Source organism: Dendrobates tinctorius, unplaced genomic scaffold, assembly GCF_039654945.1.
Source record: "Dendrobates tinctorius isolate UK_male_01 unplaced genomic scaffold, ASM3965494v1 ptg000208l, whole genome shotgun sequence".
NCBI lineage: Eukaryota > Metazoa > Chordata > Amphibia > Anura > Dendrobatidae > Dendrobates > Dendrobates tinctorius.
Window position 1 is genome coordinate 10,793,499 of NW_027361875.1, and position 19,586 is coordinate 10,813,084.

The following is a 19,586-nucleotide window of genomic DNA, read 5'->3' on the forward strand; positions in this document are numbered from 1 at the left end:
TGCTGCTGCTGCTGTCATCTCTGACCCCTGTGCTGCTGTCATCTCTGACCCCTGTGCTGCTGTCATCTCTGACCCCTGTGCTGCTGTCATCTCTGACCCCTGTGCTGCTGTCATCTCTGACCCCTGTGCTGCTGTCATCTCTGACCCCTGTGCTGCTGTCATCTCTGACCCCTGTGCTGCTGTCATCTCTGACCCCTGTGCTGCTGTCATCTCTGACCCCTGTGCTGCTGTCATCTCTGACCCCTGTGCTGCTGTCATCTCTGACCCCTGTGCTGCTGTCATCTCTGACCCCTGTGCTGCTGTCATCTCTGACCCCTGTGCTGCTGCTGCTGCCACCTCTGACCCCTGTGCTGCTGCTGCTGTCACTTCTGACCCCTGTGCTGCTGCTGCTGCTGCTGTCACTTCTGACCCCTGTGCTGCTGCTGCTGCTGCTGTCACTTCTGACCCCTGTGCTGCTGCTGCTGCTGCTGTCACTTCTGACCCCTGTGCTGCTGCTGCTGCTGCTGTCACTTCTGACCCCTGTGCTGCTGCTGCTGTCACCTCTGACCCCTGTGCTGCTGCTGCTGTCACCTCTGACCCCTGTGCTGCTGCTGCTGTCACCAGGTACAATGTCTGGCACACCGGCTAATGTAAGGGGGTAATATAGCAGACCACAGGGAGGGATTAGCGGTGCCGCCATCACTGTGCGCTCATCAGTCACCAAGCACAGGACTCCGGGCTGCACATTACCCGAGCTGTCGCCCTCCTCGCTGCCGCTAGAGCTGTCCGTGTCCTCGTCCTCCGAGCTGCTGCCCTCATTCTCCGGGTAATCCACTTCCATGTCATTGTGGTTACTTTCCTTCTTCTCCCGTGAATGGACCGGCATTTCCACCCCCACCAGCGCCTCAGCTTAGCCTCTCTCTAAGGACCACCCAGTGCTCACCCTACCTTACTACTTTTATGACACCGCCCACATTAAACATTTTTTTTTTAGAAAAAATGATTGGCCGCTGACTCGCCCTCCTCTTTCTGATTCGCCGCTGCTTTTCTTTCTTCGCAGCACAGCCTTCGGTTTGGTTGAGAAGGCAGTCGCACTGCACTCTGGGAATTTGTAGTTCTATTCACTCTCATCTTCGGTTGTGAGTTCCAAATATTTCTAAACAATAAAACTACAAGTTCCGGGTGGCAAAGCGAAACAGCGTGGCTGCCGGGCGGCTTATAAACAGACGAGGCGGCAGACTGAAGCAATCAAATACTGATGCCTTAGCGATGCAGCATTGCAGTTATGTACCCGTATTGGCATTAGTAGGGCCTGTCTTAAAGGAGCGGTCTCGGGAGTGGCTTTGCTGCACTTTATTCCTTTCTTTCTTTGGATGATTTATAGTCTCTACATGTTTTAATGAAAAAGTTAAAATATGCATCAAAATCCAAATGTAAGATGTTTGGGTTTTGTGCTCCAGCACTGGCTGACCGCTGCAGTCAATCACTGTATTTGGCGACTCCTGCTATCTGCAGTGGCATTGCAGCTGATCTCAATGATTGGCGGCAGCGGTCACGTTACTGCCTCCTGTATTTTTGATGCTACAAATTTAAGTTGTTATATATGTATGTTATATAGAAATTATATATGGTGTGTTATAGAAATTGAGATTTCGGATTTCGAAATTTCGACCCACAACTAAATATCCCACCTTGGCCATTTGAATAAATCTCATCCACTTGTCTAGGCCTGAAATGTGCTGCGTCATTCCTGCACAGAAATGCAGCACGTTCTGCATGCACTGTAGGAAACACGCTGACATGTGCACAGACCCATTCATTTGTATAGGCCTACGCGAGTACGTGTCTCTGATACGTGTGAAACCTGTCACCACACATACTGGAGACATGGACGTGCGAAAGAGGCCTTTACATTGTATCAACGTTGCGACCATCAGTCAATGGGATTGAGATCTGGGGAGTTTCCTGGACTCAGGTATCACTTTGCTTTGTGACATGGTCTCCGTCATGCTTTGATCATCACTAAATTGCTCCTGGATGGTCGGGAGAAGTTGCTCTTGGAGGACGAAGAGTTCCCATGCTTTATTTATTATTGTGATGAGCCCCCTCCATGGACGAAAAGCCCCCACATGAGTGGTCTCTGGATGATTTAGGCTGTGTTCACACGTAGCATTTTTTTTGCAGCATCGCAGGGATTCCGCCTCCATAGAATTGCAATGAAACGCTCATTTTTCGCACGTGGCTGTGCGATGCCCACCATGCGTGAAGTGAGCGCTTCATGTGCGGATGGTAGCCAGGGTCTGGAGGAGGGGAGACTGTCCGCCAGGCCCTGGGTACCATATCCCTGTAAAAAATAGAATAAAAAAAAAATATATTGTTATTCTCACCTTCCGACAGCCCCCGAAGTCTTTCCTGCCTCTCACCACGCTCCCGGCATCTTCCGGTCCAAGTAATGCTTTGCGCGAATGACAGCAATGACGTCACGCTCTCGCGATGTCGTCGCAGGTCCTTCGCGCAAAGCATTACTGGGATCGGAAGATGCCGGGAGCGCCGCAGAGCAGATCGGGGGCCGTCGGAAGGTGAGAATAACATTATTTTTTTTATTATTATTTTTAACATTCTATCTTTTACTATTGATGCCGCATAGGCAGCGTCAATAGTAAAAAGTTGGTCACACTTGTCAAACACTGTTTGACGAGTGTGACCAATCTGTCAATCAGTTTTCCAAGCGATGCTACAGATCACTTGGAAAATGCTAGCATTCTGCAAGCTAAAAACGCTTGCAAAATGCTAGTTTTTCACGGGAATTCCGCATGCGAATTTCCCGCGGCAGGGAGTTGCGGAATTGCAGCCGAAATTTCCATGGCAATTCCGCACGTGTGAACATAGCCTTACTCTTGGATGACATGGTGGCGCCCACCTTTTCGTCTCCTGATAATCGTTCTTCCAGATGTCCCAGTCTAAAGGGGGCTTTATTAGAGTAATAACTCCCCCATCCTGTGCAGTCCAATCCCTGTACCTCTTGCAGTTATATTCTCTGAAAATAAACTATAAAAAAAATAGTGTTTTGGTGTCATTGTAACTTTTTGGCTGCATCATTTTTTTTAATAAACTGGAATAACAATAGAGTTTTACCTGAGTACAAAGGGGAGAGCAACAGCTGGTATGGTAGTGTGACCACCACCACTAACAGGCCCAGGGCTGCTGCAGACCCGACAGCTAAGAACACAACTATATGGAAAGTATTCATACCGGCATTGTTTCATACACGGTGGTTTTATCCTGACAATGACGTTGGAACTTCGACGCGCATTCCTGCACATTCCCCCCCTTTATCCTTCCATCCCAGCAGCACGGAATTAACCCTTTCCATTTAGCTGCATTAATAAATTTTGCAAAAATAAAAAACAGTGGTGGACTCGAATTCCATCACCATTTCAGTAAATTTGGAATTATTTCATTTCTACGACGAATGGTCTGGTCACGTGCATGGATGTCACGTTATCACTAAGGGATAATTAATTGTTACTTTTTAGTAAAACAAAAGTTTTACAACCCCACTAAAGGGGTCGTTCACTAATTTCATATTGATGAGCTATCCTTAGGTTGGCTAATCAATACCAGATCAGTGGGGGTGCAACAGACAGTACTACCCAGCCAATCAGCTCGTGGCGGCGGTGGCCGGATGTTATCGGCTATGGAGCGATACAGGTCCGACAACAGCATAGAGGTCGCGGCTGGGGAACTGCACATTTTTCCCTATTCTAAAGAACAGAACCTGACCTGCAAGGATCTGACCTCACTGTGGTCACCACACAGAGGAGGTAGCCATGATGTTCAGCTCTGCGACTAAGGCCTGTTTCACATTTCCATTTTTTTTGATCAGTTGCAATCCACCAAAGACGGTAAAAACGGATCCGTTTCTGTTGTGACATGAACGTATGCCACCAGACCGGTTTTTTTGACAGATCCGCTGAAGTAGGAAATTTAAAGGAACCGCGTCCGAGAGAGATTTTTTTCCTGCTTCACGGCCTTTCCGGAACACTATTCAGGGTTAAAAACCCTAGCAGAGCAAATCTGGAGGGCATGCGCAATACAAAATAGCAGACCGTCGCTCTGAAAAAACGTTTCAGAGTCGGTCTCCTCTGCCCGGGAGCCGCTACAATTCTCATGGATCCGTCAAAAAACGGATGCGACGGACGACCGTCAGTCAAAATCCGCCGCTAATATAAGTCTATGGGGGAAAAAACGGAGCCGCCAAAAAAGCGGCGGATCCGTTTTTTTCGAAAAGTGATGGATTTTGACTGACGTCAAAAAACGGAAGTGTGAAACAGGCCTAATCATATCCTGCCGCCACAGGACACAACGGATCGGCAGGGTGCCGGCTGCTGCACCCTCTCCAATTTTTATCCAAAGGATAGACCATCAGTATTAAAGTAGTGAACATCCCCTTTAAGGTGACCATCTGGTATATGGAGACTTATTTGAAGACAATACTTGACTGAACCAAAAGCATGTGGGTCGCCCTCACACCCAGGGCAGCGGGGTACCCGGTACTGGGCCGGTGTCAGGGGGAATGTGTCACAGCAGCAGTGACCCGGTCCGTGGCCCTGGGCGCCCAATATCAATGGCGGTGATGTTAATGGTGATAAAGTTTATTTGAATAATTTGTGACGCCACCCGTGGTGTTTGGCAAGGGAGATGGTAAGCCAACGCTGCATGCAGATCCGCTGGGACTGATGGTGTGGTGCAGCAAAGATGGCGTAGCTCCCCACAGGTGGAGCTGTAGTCCCAGGGCAGTGTAGGTGCAATAGACGAGGAGAGGCGCAGAATGGTATAGATGCTGTTACCCAGATGTAGCGGTGCTGGAGGTGTTAGCGACGAATGAATGGAGGACACCAGGGCTTGCAGTTTCAACGCTTTACTCACAGTTCGTGGTACACACTGGTGCCTGCCTCCGAGCCGTGTCCTCCGGGGTAGAGACTCAATCAACCTCCCGGGCAAGTCAGGGTTCTCCTCTCCAACACTCCGCCAACATGTGCCTTTCCTGAACGACTCCTCTATTGCGCCTTTTAGTGTGAAGAACTCCAGTACCGTAGTTCTCTGGAATTCCTCCTGTCAGATGTTCCTAGAACCTCACTTGTATGACAGACAGCTATAGCCTCTATCGGGGACTCCCTTCTCAGAAGTCCTGGCTATCTATCCAGTTGCTGTTGTGTCCCAAGTCTTTGATGGGAGTAGTGCATTTACAGCCAACTACTCCACCGGTGTCTGCTGCAGAACCATAAGTGTCCATACAACCTCGGGGACCGGGCCCTGGCCTTGCGCTGAGAACCTATAGGCAGTGTTCCTCTTCCAACCCACAACTCCTCTCTGTTCTCCTACTCCTTCGTTCCGCGCTGTTCCTTCTTTCTCTTATGGAAGCTTAGGTTGCAGGTCTATGTCTTTCTCTTCTCTTTCCCGTGCCAGCTGGCTCAGATCACTGAGGCAGCTGCAGCACTTTTTCTAAACTGAACTCAAACTGAACTGAAAACTAACTTCCGAACTGAACTTGTCTGGGACTCTCCCCAGACTGACCTACGATCCTCAACTTTCCCCCTCTTTTATACTAACTCCACCCACCTCCCAGCACATCTCGTGTTACGAAACAGGGTTCCACGAAGGGTGCTCTGCTACCCCCAGCCTGAAGCTGCTAGGCGGACCTACTGAACTATCCTGTGTGTGGGATGCAGATGTTGGAGCGTGGAAGAGTTCCCAACTTACCCAGGCGGTGGGGCACTACACCTTAGGAGAAGGTGCAGTACCTCTGTGGCGACCGAGCCTCAAGGGCGCCATATACCCCCCCGTTAAACACAGCACGTCCGCGGGCTGCAAGATAACAAAGTAGACAGCAAAGAAACATACAAAAATTTTGCAATGCATAACAAGCTTTTCTTATACTAATCTTCCTAGTATAGGAGGTACTCATCTTAAATTCTATCTAAAATTTTTAATTCCACGCGCAATTCTCAATTCAAAGTGCTATTCTCTGTAACACATTTTCCTTTCTTTCTCTACACGCAAGACGCTGACCACAAATACCTGGTCTGTCACCTGTCACTTTAAATTCTTTATTCACATCACTCATCTCTAGATCAGACATTCCTAATTTTTCTATAAAAGCCATTTCTCAGTTACTAATACTCTTGTAAAACACATTATCAAACACTTCACAGTAAAACATTCAACAATTATTCTTGTAAGTGCTGGACACCGCTCCCAGCCGGGATTTCTTGCAGTGTCCCTTGAGGTAGACATCATCTTCGAAAAGTGTCCATGCAAAAACATTATCTTCGCAAAGTGTCTCTATATGTAAAACCAAGAGAGGGCACCTAAAGAGGTGCAACTATTTACAATAAAAGTTTTTGGATCACTCCAAGTTCATGATCGCTAGTTCAAATTGGGAAAACGCTGCCATTGCAAAAACTAGGCAACAAAAGTGCTACCAGAAAAACATGACAACAAAAAGGCATAACTGGTGCGAACAAACCCTCCTGGGTAACAAGATTTGGAAAGTTTTCTAGTGCTGATCCCCTCCTGGGGTTCTGGAAGCTGAACTGGAACTGCTACCAGATTCAAAGTAGTCGTTGGCAATCTTTAAGTACTCCTCTTGCCACGGTGCCAAGCCAGGGATCTTTGGTCTGGGCTGCCGGGCTGGAGCTGATGCAAGAGCTGCCTGGTTCCTGGAAGCAGGTACCTGTGCAGTCGGGGTGGCAACTGTGGGTGGAGGGGCAGCAACAGGTCGCTTTGGCTTGTACCTCTCAATAAATTCTCCTGGAATGCGACGTACATTCAGGGCATACCACCCTCTGAGCCCCTCATGCCGGGTGAATGTCACATACTCCCCAGGCTGCAGGTCTCTGTCAGGATGTCCCTTCCTCAGATGTGGCTCAACATCCCTCCTGTTAAAGAATAAGTCACTAATTCGTTTGGGGTCCGCAATAAATCCAAAACCCCTTTCTTTGTTTACGTTCAGCACTTGCCCCCATCCGGCTGCATCCCGGGGGCCATGATGACCTGCACGGGCCCTCTCCTTCCGGGCCAGATCCGGGCCCAACACAGCCTTCTTTCTCTGCTCTCTCTCCCGGTATTCCGCTGCCAGCTGTCGGATGGTGACCCAGCACCCTGCCCAGTTCTCTTCACCCTCCCGCTCTTCCCGGGACCGGCCCTCGCCCACTGGGGCCCGTGGCACCACCGCCAGGGGTCCAGATGTTTCCCCCTGGAGACAGTCATCCCGGTCCCAGGCCAAGTCTAGCACAACCTGGCCAGCCGCTGCAGCTGTGGTGCACCCCAGGGCCTTCCCAGGTGGAGGGACATCTGACGTACCTGGGGCCTCCTGGCGGTGCGGCCTCTGCTCCGGTGCAGGCGATCCAGGTGCCGGCGGTGGTGAGGGGAGGAGCAGCATATGGTGGGGAGAGTACAGGAGCGTATGGTGGGGGAGGGGATAGGAGCACATAGTGGGGGACAGGAGCACATGGTGGGGGAGGGGACAGGAGCATATGTTGAGGGAGGGGGAGGAGAGTATGGTGGGAGAGGAGAAGCGTATGGTGGAGGAGGGGACAGGAGCGTATGGTGGGGGAGGGGGCAGGAGTGTATGGTGGGGGAGGGGGCAGGAGTGTATGGTGAGGGAGGGGGCAGGAGTGTATGGTGAGGGAGGAGGAGAAGAATATGGTGGAGGAGGGGACAGGAGCGTATGGTGGGAAGGGGACAGGAGCGTATGGTGGGAAGGGGACAGGAGCGTATGGTGGGGTAGGGGGCAGGAGTGTATGGTGGGGGAGGGGACAGGAGCACATGGGGGACGGGACAGGAGCACATGGTGGGGGAGGGGAAAGGTGCGTATGGTGGGGGAAGGGACAGGTGCACATGGTGGGGGAGGGGACAGGAGCACAAATAAAGAAAGGGCGAATGTATAAAATAGACTAAAATAAAAGCGTAAATTTAAATAATAAAATACCAAAAACTAGACGAAATAAAGCACAAATCTGATAATAACCCGGCCCCTCAATCCCAGTGCGTGAAGATTTATTTGCCTCCTTCTACACAGACCGTGTCCCTATGTACTGGGGGCCACAGTGAGGAGCTGCTCCTGGTCTTTTAACCTCTTTGTGACCAGAGAGAACCAATAACTGGTCGTAATGCCCTTTTTTATGCATTTTTGGAGGTGGCGGTGGTCGCCCCCCCTTACCTCTCAGGTCCTGATGATAAGCCCACCCCCGAGGAACTATTATACAGCGTTACTGACAACTGGAGCTAATTGTCAAGAAATGCACCAGTTCGTTTCACACACAGTCGCTTGTCTGAATGAGGCCTGTTCTATTTTGTCACAGGATCCCACTGATATGAAGCTGTGTGACCCATGATGATCTCCCGAGTCCTGGATTGTCCTGGGTGAAGCAGATAACAGGATGGGGCTGACCTGTGCACACTGTGCAGTTACACGAGCTGCCATCCTCCTGACTTCACCTCGTATAAATACATTTTGGACGCAAGATGGCAGCAGCGGACGGTGCATTGCTCGGCGCTCGATTGCTTTGTTATGCTGGAGTCAGACGGGGGCGGCCATGTTGGATATAGCTGTGTAACCTGCTGCTGTCAGAGCGGGGACACCCGCACCCCTCCCATCCTCTCCCTGGGACCGGGGCTGTCCGCGTCCTCTCCTCAGGAAGCCCGTACATATCGTTACCTGGAGGGGAGACACCCGGGGGAGTCTTCCTCCTCTCATCCGGGATGTTCTCTAAAAAGACTCACGGGGATGTGAAGAAATCAACCCAAAAAGTGCTGGAGCCCAAAAAGGATGTCCTGACCCGGCTGAAGCATCTGAGGATCGTGATTGGTGAGAGGCAGGGAAGGATGGATGGTCGGGGGGGTCGGGTACTGGGGGGGATACATGGAGGATGGCGGGCGACCGGGGTCTGTGATGAGCCCAAACTCCTTAAATCATCTGATCGCTGCCGATCGTGCGACAGACATCAGTAATCAATCAGGAGCCACACACCGACGATGTGAAACAAAGCGACACCGCCCTATCTGGGTCTCTACACACTTGGGGGGCTTTCATAGGTGTCAGGGCAGAGGTTTTACCATCTCTGACACCAACTTCTTACCCCCCTTTAGCAGGAGGACCCTCAGGCTCTGTCCCTGCACAGACTTGGTTGCATTAGTGTCTGTCATCGACTTAAAGGGATTTTTCATGGAATAACAAAAATGTGTCTGACGGCAGAAAATGCAGTAAACTAAAGCGATCTCCAGCACTCGCCTGCTTGTTACTCCCCTGGAGCCTTCGGTCGCCCCCGTTGATTTTTATTTACATCCCTCAGTGATGACTTCCACCCACATGACCACTGTGGTCAATCACTGTCCTGAGTGGTGGGAGCGAGGCCAACGATTGGCTGCAGAGATCACATGGGTGTTTGTGATGTCATCACTGCTGGGAGGTAATCAGAGCGCAGTGGGGCCGGGAGGGGGATGGGTATATATTGGGGATCTATTTATCATAGACAATATTTTGAAATCCTGGACAATCCCTTTAACTCTTACTGTAGCCTAGAAATATTGCCCCCCGGAGGTGAGGAGCCACACTGCAGTCAGATCGTCCTGTAGTGGCTCTGTGGCCAGGAGCCGATCATGTTGTGGACCCTTGATGTTGGAGGGAGCAGTCTGTCGCCACCAGGAGGCGCATTGTTTAGGACTTGGGATGAGTTCGGGTTCCTGCAGTATAACGTGGATGGTGATGGTGCCGAGTCCCCCAGTGATCGCTGACACCTGGGGAGAGAATTACTGATGATGTTTCTCCATCTGATGATCCCATAGTTTTCATCCTTTCTGGACTGATTCCACAATCCACATCAAATAAAAAAGAGAGAGAAGCCAGCGCTGCCTATGGTCAGCACGCAATACATAAAGTGCATATGCACATAGTCCTTTCTAACTGTACTTCAAAAATGAGACATTTAGCAAATAATTGATCAGTTCTTTGCCTTGACATGGCAGGGTGGCTCAATCTCATATGGGGCAGTCGTACTCTATGTTTTTTATATTCGCTGTTCCATTACGGCCTCCTAAATGTATTAAAAGCAAGACCACATTAAATGCAAACTGTACCTGAAGCGTTTCTGAATCACTCCCATGGCGCCAGAAAGGGCAAGCGCAGATAAAGGCTGACCAGGTCCGGACATAGACATTTCAGGTCCAACCTCCACACTGACCAGCCACCACAGATGAAGGGTGAAACAGGCCCAGACACAGGTGCACAATCAAACAGAGCCTGGGGCAGGGCAGGGCTGCTGTGTGTGTGTGTGCAGCAGCCTAGATCAATCACAATGAACACAGAAAGAATGGCGTGCATAACCCAGCGCTCACGGCAACAGTGGTGGTCAGCCACAAACCAACATCAAATAAAAAAGAGAGAGAAGCCAGCGCTGCCTAAGGTCAGAACACAATACATAAAGTGCATATGCACATATTCATTTCTAACTGTATTTCAAAATGAGACATTTAGCAAACAATTGATCAATTCTTGGAGTCACCCCTCCACGTTTACATTTAGGAGGCCATAATGGCACAGCGAGTATAAAAAACATAGAATAGGACTGCCCCATATGAGAATGCCTTGGCATGGTGGGGTGGCTCAAAGAACTGATCAATTGTTTGCTAAATGTCTGATTTTGAAATACAGTTAGAAAGGACTATGTGCATATGCACTTTATGTATTGCGATCTGACCACAGGCAGCGCCGGCTTCTCTCTCTTTTTATTCACAATCCACATCGTGCATGTGTTGGTACGGGAAAGTTGCAGTTTCTCCAATTTCTGCCCAGGGTAAAACTGTCTTTACAGACCAGAGAGCTTTCTCCACTTTTGTGGACCTTTTTTATTTACATGAATATTTAGGGGATGAAAATCAGTTTCACTAATGGATTTAATTAAAAATGTATCACGGTTTGGCTTTTACTCTTTCCCGTCAGTCAGCGCTCACTAACATATTCTCAGTTCACTCATTCTGCAGCCAACATTAGACAGTGTAACACAGAGACTGTAGGAGACAATGGTGCAACATTTTTAATGAAACTCAATTATAAAAGTAATTTTTAGCCCCAATTACATGCATTCACGTAGCAAAATTTTTTTTAAAGATTCTCCCCAAAGGTGGACAACCCTCTTAAAGTTGTACAACACCATCATGGAGTAAAGTAAAAGGCTAGGTTCACACTGACATAAAACTTGACACTAAAGTGAAAAAGATGCAGGAAAAAAATGCCTCCTAAAAATAAAATAAATGTTTCCAGAAGTAAATTCCCGTCAAACATTTCATAAGGTTTTTCTGCCTCCGAAAACCTCAGTGTGAACTCAGTCTTCTTACTTTTGGAGACAAATCCTTGGGTCTGCTTAGGGTCAATCCTCATCCCCTCAAAATCTTGCGTACACGGGAAATCAGTGATGTTGCGTCTCTCCCGGTGATTTCTTGTAGTTTCCAGCTTCAGTCATTCTGGAGACTTGGATTTAGAATTTTTCTGATTGGAAAAGATGTTTCTCCACCTGACCGTCATCCATAGCAATACAACATGTGATGGCAGCAATCGGCCGCCATGGTCACGGGAGTCATTATGGATGATTGGCGTTTCCCAGTCCAGGAGTCCTGCAGGATAGTGTTAGGCGTCGGATTCCTGGCACTGCGCAGCAGGAATCCAGAGCCAGACATCCTGCGGTCTCCCATTCTCCTCTGACCGCTCGGACTCCTGCTCAGCAATCACGGCGAGCCCAGGCATTCTCCTCAGATTCGTTCTGTGAGCCTGGATGTTGCTGCCACCTCCGGTGCAGCAATGGCAGTGCAACCTGCTTTGCAGGGAACTGCTCCAGAGGCTAAGTCCTCGTGCCGTGCTACTGGGCATGCCCGCAACGTGCCCTCTCAGTGGAGAGCAGGGGTCACATGTGCAGGTCCTGTGTCGGATCTGATTGGTCCTTCCCAAAGTATTGGAAGGTCCCGGAAGCGCATGGCTATAAAAGCCCCGCATGGCGGCTCGGCCATGCGCTAGTGTAGCATATTATTCTGTGTGTGTATGGTGATGGATGCATGGACTGGTGTCTGACTCATTATGAAACCCCTACCCTCTGATATTACAAGTGGTGGCTGAGTGTGTATAGTCAGCTCCAGGGTTGTGGCAAGCTACAAGCCACTTGCTCCACGCCTACACTAGTGTCCATCGGCTCCCGGTCCTCGGCGCCGACGCTTGCGGCTTTCTCTGCCGCTGCGCTGTAGTAACAGCAGCTATTGGTGTTCGCGGCTGCGACGCCACACGCAGGCCTCTGTGACGCTAACAGGGCCCGCGCCTTTGCTTTAGTGTTCGCCAAGCGACTCTGTGTTTGTACGGAGCCGCCCTTAGCGTTCGGGTGACGTTAACCCGAGCGCAGTACCGCACCTACTAGGTGCATCTGCCATTGTTCAGCAGCGGTCTTGTCACCTACCGCACGGTGGACCCCGGGCGGCGAACGCACCTACTATTATTTATATTTGGTGCGTTCCGCCGTCCCTAACAGATAGTTGGTGAATTGTCAGTGCACTGCGGGGGTCCAGCTTTATAGTTTTCTTCCTGTTGAGGTCTATGGAGGTTCTCATATTGTGAGGGACATTTAGGTCTGTTTTGTATAGTTTTTGTAATTTTGTCCTTTTCTGGAAATATTTTGATGATGACTCTTTGCAGTATTTAGTAGATAAGGAAGTTATGAAGAGTGTATGGCTGCACTTCAGGACATCTATGATCACCCCGTATGTTGAGGTTGTGTATGGCTACACTTCAGAACATGTATGATCACCTATATGTTGGGATATGTATGGTCGGACTTCAGGACACATATGATCACCCGTGTGTTGTGGTTGTGTATGGCTGCACTTCAGGACATCTATGATCACCTCGTGTGTTGGGGTTGTGTATGGCTGCTCTTCAGGGCATCTCTGATGACCCCGTGTGTTGGGGTTGTGTATGGCTGCCCTTCAGGGCATCTCTGATCACCCATGTGTTGGGGTTGTGTATGGCTGCACAGATATCTTTGATCACCTATGTGTTGTGGTTCTGTATGGTCGGACTTCACAACATCTCTGATTACCCCATGTGTTAGTGTTGTGTATTGTCAAACTTCAGGACATCTCTGATTACCCCATGTGTTGGGGTTGTGTCTGGCCAGACTTCAGGACGTGTATGATCACCCTCTGTTTTGGGGTTGTGCATGACCGCACTTCATGGACATCTCTGATCACCCTGTGTGTTGGGGTTGTGTATGGCTGCACTTCATCACATGTATGATCTCCCCCTGTGTTGGGGTTGTGTATGGCTGCACTTCAGGACATCTTTGATCACCCTTGTGTTGGGGTGTTCATACTTGACCTTTGATCACCTCGTGTGTTGGGGTTGTGTATGGCTGCGCTTCAGGACAGCTTTGATCACCCGTGTGTTAGGGTCATGCATGACCGCACTTGAATGTATGATCACCCGTGTGTTGGAGTTGGGTATGGCCAGACTTCAGGACATATATGATCATCCTCTGTGTAGGGGTTGCACATACCTGGACTTCAGGACATCTGTGATCACCCCCTGTGTTGCAGTTGTGTATGGCTGCACTCACATGAATGATCACCCTTGTGTTGGAGTTGGGTATGATCACCCTCTATGTTGGGTTTGGGCATGGTTGCACTTCAGGACATCTTTGATCACCCGTGTGTTAGGGTAATGCATGACCGCACTTAAGGTCATATATGATCACCCTCTGTATTGGGGTTGTGTATGGCTGAACTTCAGGACATCTTTGATCACCCACGTGTTGGGGAGTTCATACTTGACCTTTGATCACCTTGTGTGTTGGAGTTGTGTATGGTTGAACTTCATGACTTCTCTGATCACGATGTGTTGGGGTCATGCATGACCACCCTTCAGGTCATGTATGATCATCCCATTGTGTTGGGGTTGTGTATTGCCACACTTCAGGACATTTATGATAGCCCTGTGTGTTGGGTGTCACGATTCATAAGAACGCTGTGAGTGACAGCCCAGATGTCTTATAGGATCAGGAGCATGCTGAGCTTTCAGTATTGTGAATGTCCTCTTTGGTCAGGCCTGTAGGGTTTCCTCTGGGTGTCTCCCGTTCTGGGTGATTGCCAGTCAGCTAAATAGCCATGTAATGATTAGAACATTGCCAGTTGTAGCTTAGCTCAAGTGGTGTGTGCGTGCTTTGTGCTCTGAGTTCTTATAGTCTCATCTTTGTTGCCCAACCTTAGATTTGCCTTTCACCATTCATTTGCCTGCCTCCTTTGTCTTGATCCGCTACCCTCTTGGAATTCTGACCCTGGACTCTGTCATGACTACACCTTTGTCTCTCTTTGTTTATGATGTACTCTACTACCGCTGTTGACCTCGGATGCCTTGACTTCCCCCGACTCACTGTTATCCGTGCAAAGTGACTCAGCGTCACATTAGGGTCAAGTGTGACCAGAGTTCAGGCCATCTCTGATTACCCTTTGTGTTAAGGGTCATGTATGGCCGCACTTGAGAATATCTGTGATCACCATCCGTGAGACGTGACTCCGCTTTGCATTAGGGTCTTGCTTGGCCGAAGTTCAGAATTTCTATGTTGACCCCATTTGTTGGGATCATATGCAGGGCTGTGGAGTCGGAGTCGTGGAGTCGGAGTCGGTGCTCATTTTGGTGGAGTCGGAGTCGGAGTTGGAGTCGGTATAAAATGGACCGACTCCGACTCCTAAAATATATAATAAATTGGGTACAGTAGTTCAATGCAGAATGTGCTAAATATTTTTTCATAGGAGTTTGGGAAAGTTATGAAATGTTCTATAAATGGCTGTTCTATTCCTGATCTAAGGCTACATTCACGCACAGCGTTTTTCCTGTGTTTTTTGAGGATGCGTTTTTCAGCTGCAAAAGCTGATCATCTTTTTAAAAAACTGCATCACCTGAAAGGTTTTTGAGCTCATAGATAATGTTACTCAATAGCAAAAGCAGATTAGAAATCTGCTCTATCTATCCATTTATCCATATCTGTCTATCCATATCGTATCTGTACCAAAAAGAATGAAAACCGGGTAGTACACCAATATATATTCTGTTCTATCTAAATATCTTGATTATTGGATCATAAAAATGATTAAATGTCTGAGGTTCACATTGTACTACAATAAATTTTTCACTTAAATATAAGCAATATGTGTGGGAGTCGGAGTCGTGGAGTCGGAGTTGGAGTCGGAGTCGGTGTAAGGGAAATTGAGGAGTCGGAGTCGCAGGTTTGGCTTACCGACTCCACAGCCCTGGTCATATGTAGCCGGAGCACAGGACATCTATGATCACTATGTGTTTGATCATGTGTGGCTGCACTTTAGGACATCTATGATCACCCGATGTGTTGAGGTCGTGTGTGGTTAGTCTTGAGGGTTTCTATGATCACCCTTTGTGTTGGGTTGTGTGTATCTGAACTTCAGGACATCAAAAAATGACTTATTGTATAAATCAGATTTTTATGTAAAATATTTAAAATTTTTGCCAACTTTGTCCCACATATTTCAATCTGTATTTAAAATAAAAAGTACAAATCTTACAATTTTGACACTGATCACTGGGGATTATGTAGACTTGTAACTTCCTGTTGTCTCAGGAAACAACACATGTACATAGCCACAAAGGTCAGACAGATACCGGCTCTGTGTTTTCTATTCATGTATCTAATGAGCGTGTGCAAAGGTACCGTAACTATGAATGGAGGGGGAGCAGGTCAGCTGTGACATCGCCTATTGTGAATGATCTATATAGAGGTGTTGCCTACCTCTGCTGATAAAGAGACTGCTGAAAACTCTTGGTAAAAGGACAGGATGTATGAGTCTAATGTGAAAATCACAAGATTTATTTATTTTTTTAAATAATGTTATATGAAAAAAAATAACATTGGCAAAAATAAAAAAAAAGTAGCAAAAAAACCTGCTTTAAACAATAGGTCATTATTTTGTCATGACTCTTTCTTAAAGATGGCACCAAATGTAATGGGGAATGTGGGAATGAAACGTCGTCATCTCCCACACAAACCACACAATCATTATGACAAGTGCTAGAACAACGCACCATTATGTGTGATAATGGAGAACGTGTCTTCCTGAATAGCCAGTGAGAAAACCTGTATAGCAGAGGCTTATGGAAAAGGGAGACTGATACATTATTAATCCCCTTAATTTTCCATGAGTCGTCCCTGTATGACATGTCAGCTGGCGCACATGATACATATACCCCCCGCCTGATGGCAGCGCTGTCAGCCCCTCCTAGGGAACCTCCCGCTGGGATAAATGGGAATATGTTCCCCAGACCATTCATTGTAAAGATCTGGTGTTTTGCTGGAGGGAAAGGTCAATGTCTGTGAACAATTAGATGATGGATTATATTTTAGTTGTTTGTTACCAAAAAAAGAATTAAATATCGTACCCCTGCCAAAGGAATTTCAATCATTTGTGTAACATTGATGTTCACTGGAATTACAAATTTGGAAGCATTAAATGGAAGCAGTAGTCAGAAAATGTCCTGCTGTTTAAATCAGGTTTTCCATTACGTCCCTCCGGACAGCACCATGGAGGTAGTTCTTCCTTGACCTATAGCGGGACAGGATCACAGAGAGGATAAAAGGCCCCTCCCATCTCTACCCTCCAGTGTTTTTCCTGTCCCAACAGGGGACGGTTGTATGAGAGGTTGCTCCTAGAGTGAAGATAGCTTGTGGACGTTTTACGGCTTTCCCTTCCCCCTGGCAGGCGGTCCATGGCTGATTCCTCTCTGGGTAGAGGTCCCTCAGCCATCAGTCGCTGTACCAGACGGTCTCAGGGATCGGGGGTCTTGGCCTTCCCTTCCCCCTGTCAAGCGGACAGTGGCTGACACCTCTCTGCTCCTCAGCCAACAGCCAGCCTGCACAATGGGCTCAGGGGAATCGTGTGGCGCTTCCAATCCTTCCCCCTGTCAAGCAGCCCGGGGCTGAAACTTCCCGGTGGGGAGTCCCTCAGCCACAGAGACCAGTTGAGTGGATAGGCTCCTGGGTAGAGCCGCTTCCTCCCAATGGGGGCTCTCGGCTCGCATGCCGATCGGCAAAACACCGCTACTTCCGGAAGTCACACGGTGGAGAAGGCCGTCGCGCCTCCGGTGACGTCAGAGCAGGGCGCCGGGTTATAAGGTCGGTGTGCATTCCACGGCGGAACGTGAAAGTGCGGAACGAGACAGGCAACAGGTTAGTTTCCTGGATCTCGTGGGGCACAGGAGAGGAAATCATTGGCAGTAATGCAACATTCCTGACGGGACGCCGCTTCCCTCCATGGTGGGCTCTTGGCGTTACGAGCTCCCCCTGTTTTTCTAGCAGGTATGGAACCAGCACAGGTGAGTGCACATCGGAATGTTGTGTTGATGGCCTAGGCCTCTGGGCTGATGCAAGTCTCATGCCTTTGTGCCAAAGCCGGGCCTAGAGCCTCAAGTGCTGAGATGTGTTTTCACATATAAGCAGCTAGGCCTCTAGACTATAGTAAGGCCATATGTCCAGGCTACATCTCATGATGTGACCTGAGTTAGTTGCAGGCCATGTCTTCACAGACCCTTACGGCTGGACACATGGTGGTAATGCAGCACATGGTCTCCATGAAGACTGCCCTCCAGCTGCGGCTCATTAATTTGCTCCTTCAGGTGGAGCTGGTGTGACAATTGAGATGTAGTATTCAGAATGGAGGTTTATCCGGATATCTGATTGCTCTCTTGGATGTAACTGGGCCTGGTCTCTCGTTTGGCACCTTCAAGCATGTCTGTAGTCTGTGCATCATATTACATCAAGCAGATTTGTCTTTCGGTACCATCTTTATGCTGATGACACACAACTATATACGTCTTTCCCTGACCTTACCCCCTCTGCACTACAGAACGCCAGTGATTGTCTGCAGTCTCCAATATCATGTCCACTCTCTATCTGAAACTCAACCTCTCCAAAACTGAACTTCTTCTGCTCCCGCCATCTACTAACCTCCCTAAATCTGACATTTCCCTCTCTGTGGTTGGTACCACAATAACACCCCGGCAGCAGGCGCGCTGTCTGGGTGTTATGTTTGACACCAATCTCTCCTTCACATCCCATATACAATCTCTTGCCCGTTCTTGCCGCTTACACCTAAAGAACATCTCTAGAATCCGCCCTTTTCTCACCATGGAAACATCAAAAGCCCTCACTGTAGCATTGATCCACTCCCGCCTGGATTACTGCAACGCTCTATTAAAGGGAATCTGTCTCCCTTTTTTTCGGCTTGCAGCTGCTGGCATAGACATCGGGGGCTTATCTACAGCATTCTGTAATGCTGTAGATAAGCCTCCGATGTAACCTGAAAGATAAGAAAAACACGTTATATTATACTCACCGGGATGGGCGGTCCGGTCCGGTGGGTGTTGCGGTCCGGTCCGACGCCTCCCTTCTTCATGCGATGACATCCTCTTCTCTCGTCCTGTAATGGCTGCGGCGCAAGCGAACTGCTCTGCCCTGTTGAGGGCAGAGTAGAATTCTGCAGTGCGCAGGCGCCGGACCTCTCCCGACGCCTGCGCACTGCAGGACTCTGCTCTTTCAGGTTACATCGGAGGCTTATCTACAGCATTACAGAATGCTGTAGATAAGCCCCCGATGTCTATGCCAGCAGCTGCAAGCCGTAAAAACGGGTGACAGATTCCCTTTAATTGGCCTCCTCGTCACTCGACTATCCCCTCTCCAGTTCATACTTAATGCAGCAGCCAGGGTCGTCCATCTGGCTAATCGGTACTCGGACGTGTCCGCTCTTCGTCAGTCATTACACTGGCTGCCCATTCATTATAGGATCCAATTCAAAGTACTTGTTCTCACCCACAAAGCTCTCCACGGTACGGCACCCCCTACATCTCCTCCCTCATTTCTGTCTATCGGGCTAGCCGATCGCTGCGCTCTGCAAATGACTTTCGACTAATCTCTGCACTAATCCGTACCTCCCACTCCCGACTCCAAGACTTCTCCCGTGCTGCTCCTATCATCTGGAATGCTCTACCCCAAGAAAATAGGACTAACCACAATTTGCATAGTTTTAGGCGCTCCCTCAAAACACATTTGTTCAGAGTGGCTTATCACTTTCACTAATCAAAGTAATTCTATGTGTAAGTGTGCGTGTATAGCCCATTCACTTTCTCCATCCATCCTTCACTCCCTCAAGATGGCTGGACCTTCATTGTAAATATGCAATTGTAAATACACACCTGTACTTTGTATCTCCCTCACCTCATTGTAGATTGTAAGCTCTCACGAGCAGGGTCGTCTTATTTTGTCTTATTTTGCTTTAATTGTATTGTTAACGTTGTTACTTATAACTTGTGTTTTGAAACTGTTAAACTGTAAAGCGCTGCGGAATATGTTGGCGCTGTATAAATAAAGATTATTATTATCATAGTGCCTCTGGGCAGCTTATTGCATCATACTGCATCATAGTGCATCTGTGTATCTTAGTGCCTCTATGCATCATATTGCCTCTGTGCATGATATTGCATCATAGTG

At 48.6% G+C, this 19,586-nt stretch overlaps 2 protein-coding genes across 10 annotated transcripts in view; one reads left to right on the top strand and one right to left on the bottom strand.

The window, feature by feature from the left end:
- BRMS1L (BRMS1 like transcriptional repressor) overlaps nucleotides 1–10,187 on the bottom strand; it is a 66,826-nt gene extending 56,639 nt beyond the window's left edge. For 2 of the 5 annotated variants that reach the window (XR_012222081.1, XM_073554215.1), the window contains exon 1: nucleotides 730–982. Coding sequence is in view for 3 of the 5 variants with exons in the window: in XM_073554215.1 (XP_073410316.1) it covers nucleotides 730–865 (136 nt within the window). In the remaining 2 variants the exon portion in view is untranslated. Of the gene's footprint in view, nucleotides 1–729; nucleotides 994–10,119 lie in introns of those variants that run through there. The other 3 variants (XM_073554217.1, XM_073554218.1, XM_073554216.1) reach the window with 3 other exon arrangements.
- RALGAPA1 (Ral GTPase activating protein catalytic subunit alpha 1) overlaps nucleotides 8,569–19,586 on the top strand; it is a 448,263-nt gene continuing 437,245 nt past the window's right edge. For all 5 annotated transcript variants that reach the window (XM_073554214.1, XM_073554210.1, XM_073554212.1 and 2 more), the window contains exon 1: nucleotides 8,569–8,851. In XM_073554214.1, coding sequence (XP_073410315.1) covers nucleotides 8,746–8,851 — 106 coding nt within the window. In that variant the 5' untranslated portion in view covers nucleotides 8,569–8,745. The remainder of the gene's footprint in view (nucleotides 8,852–19,586) is intronic.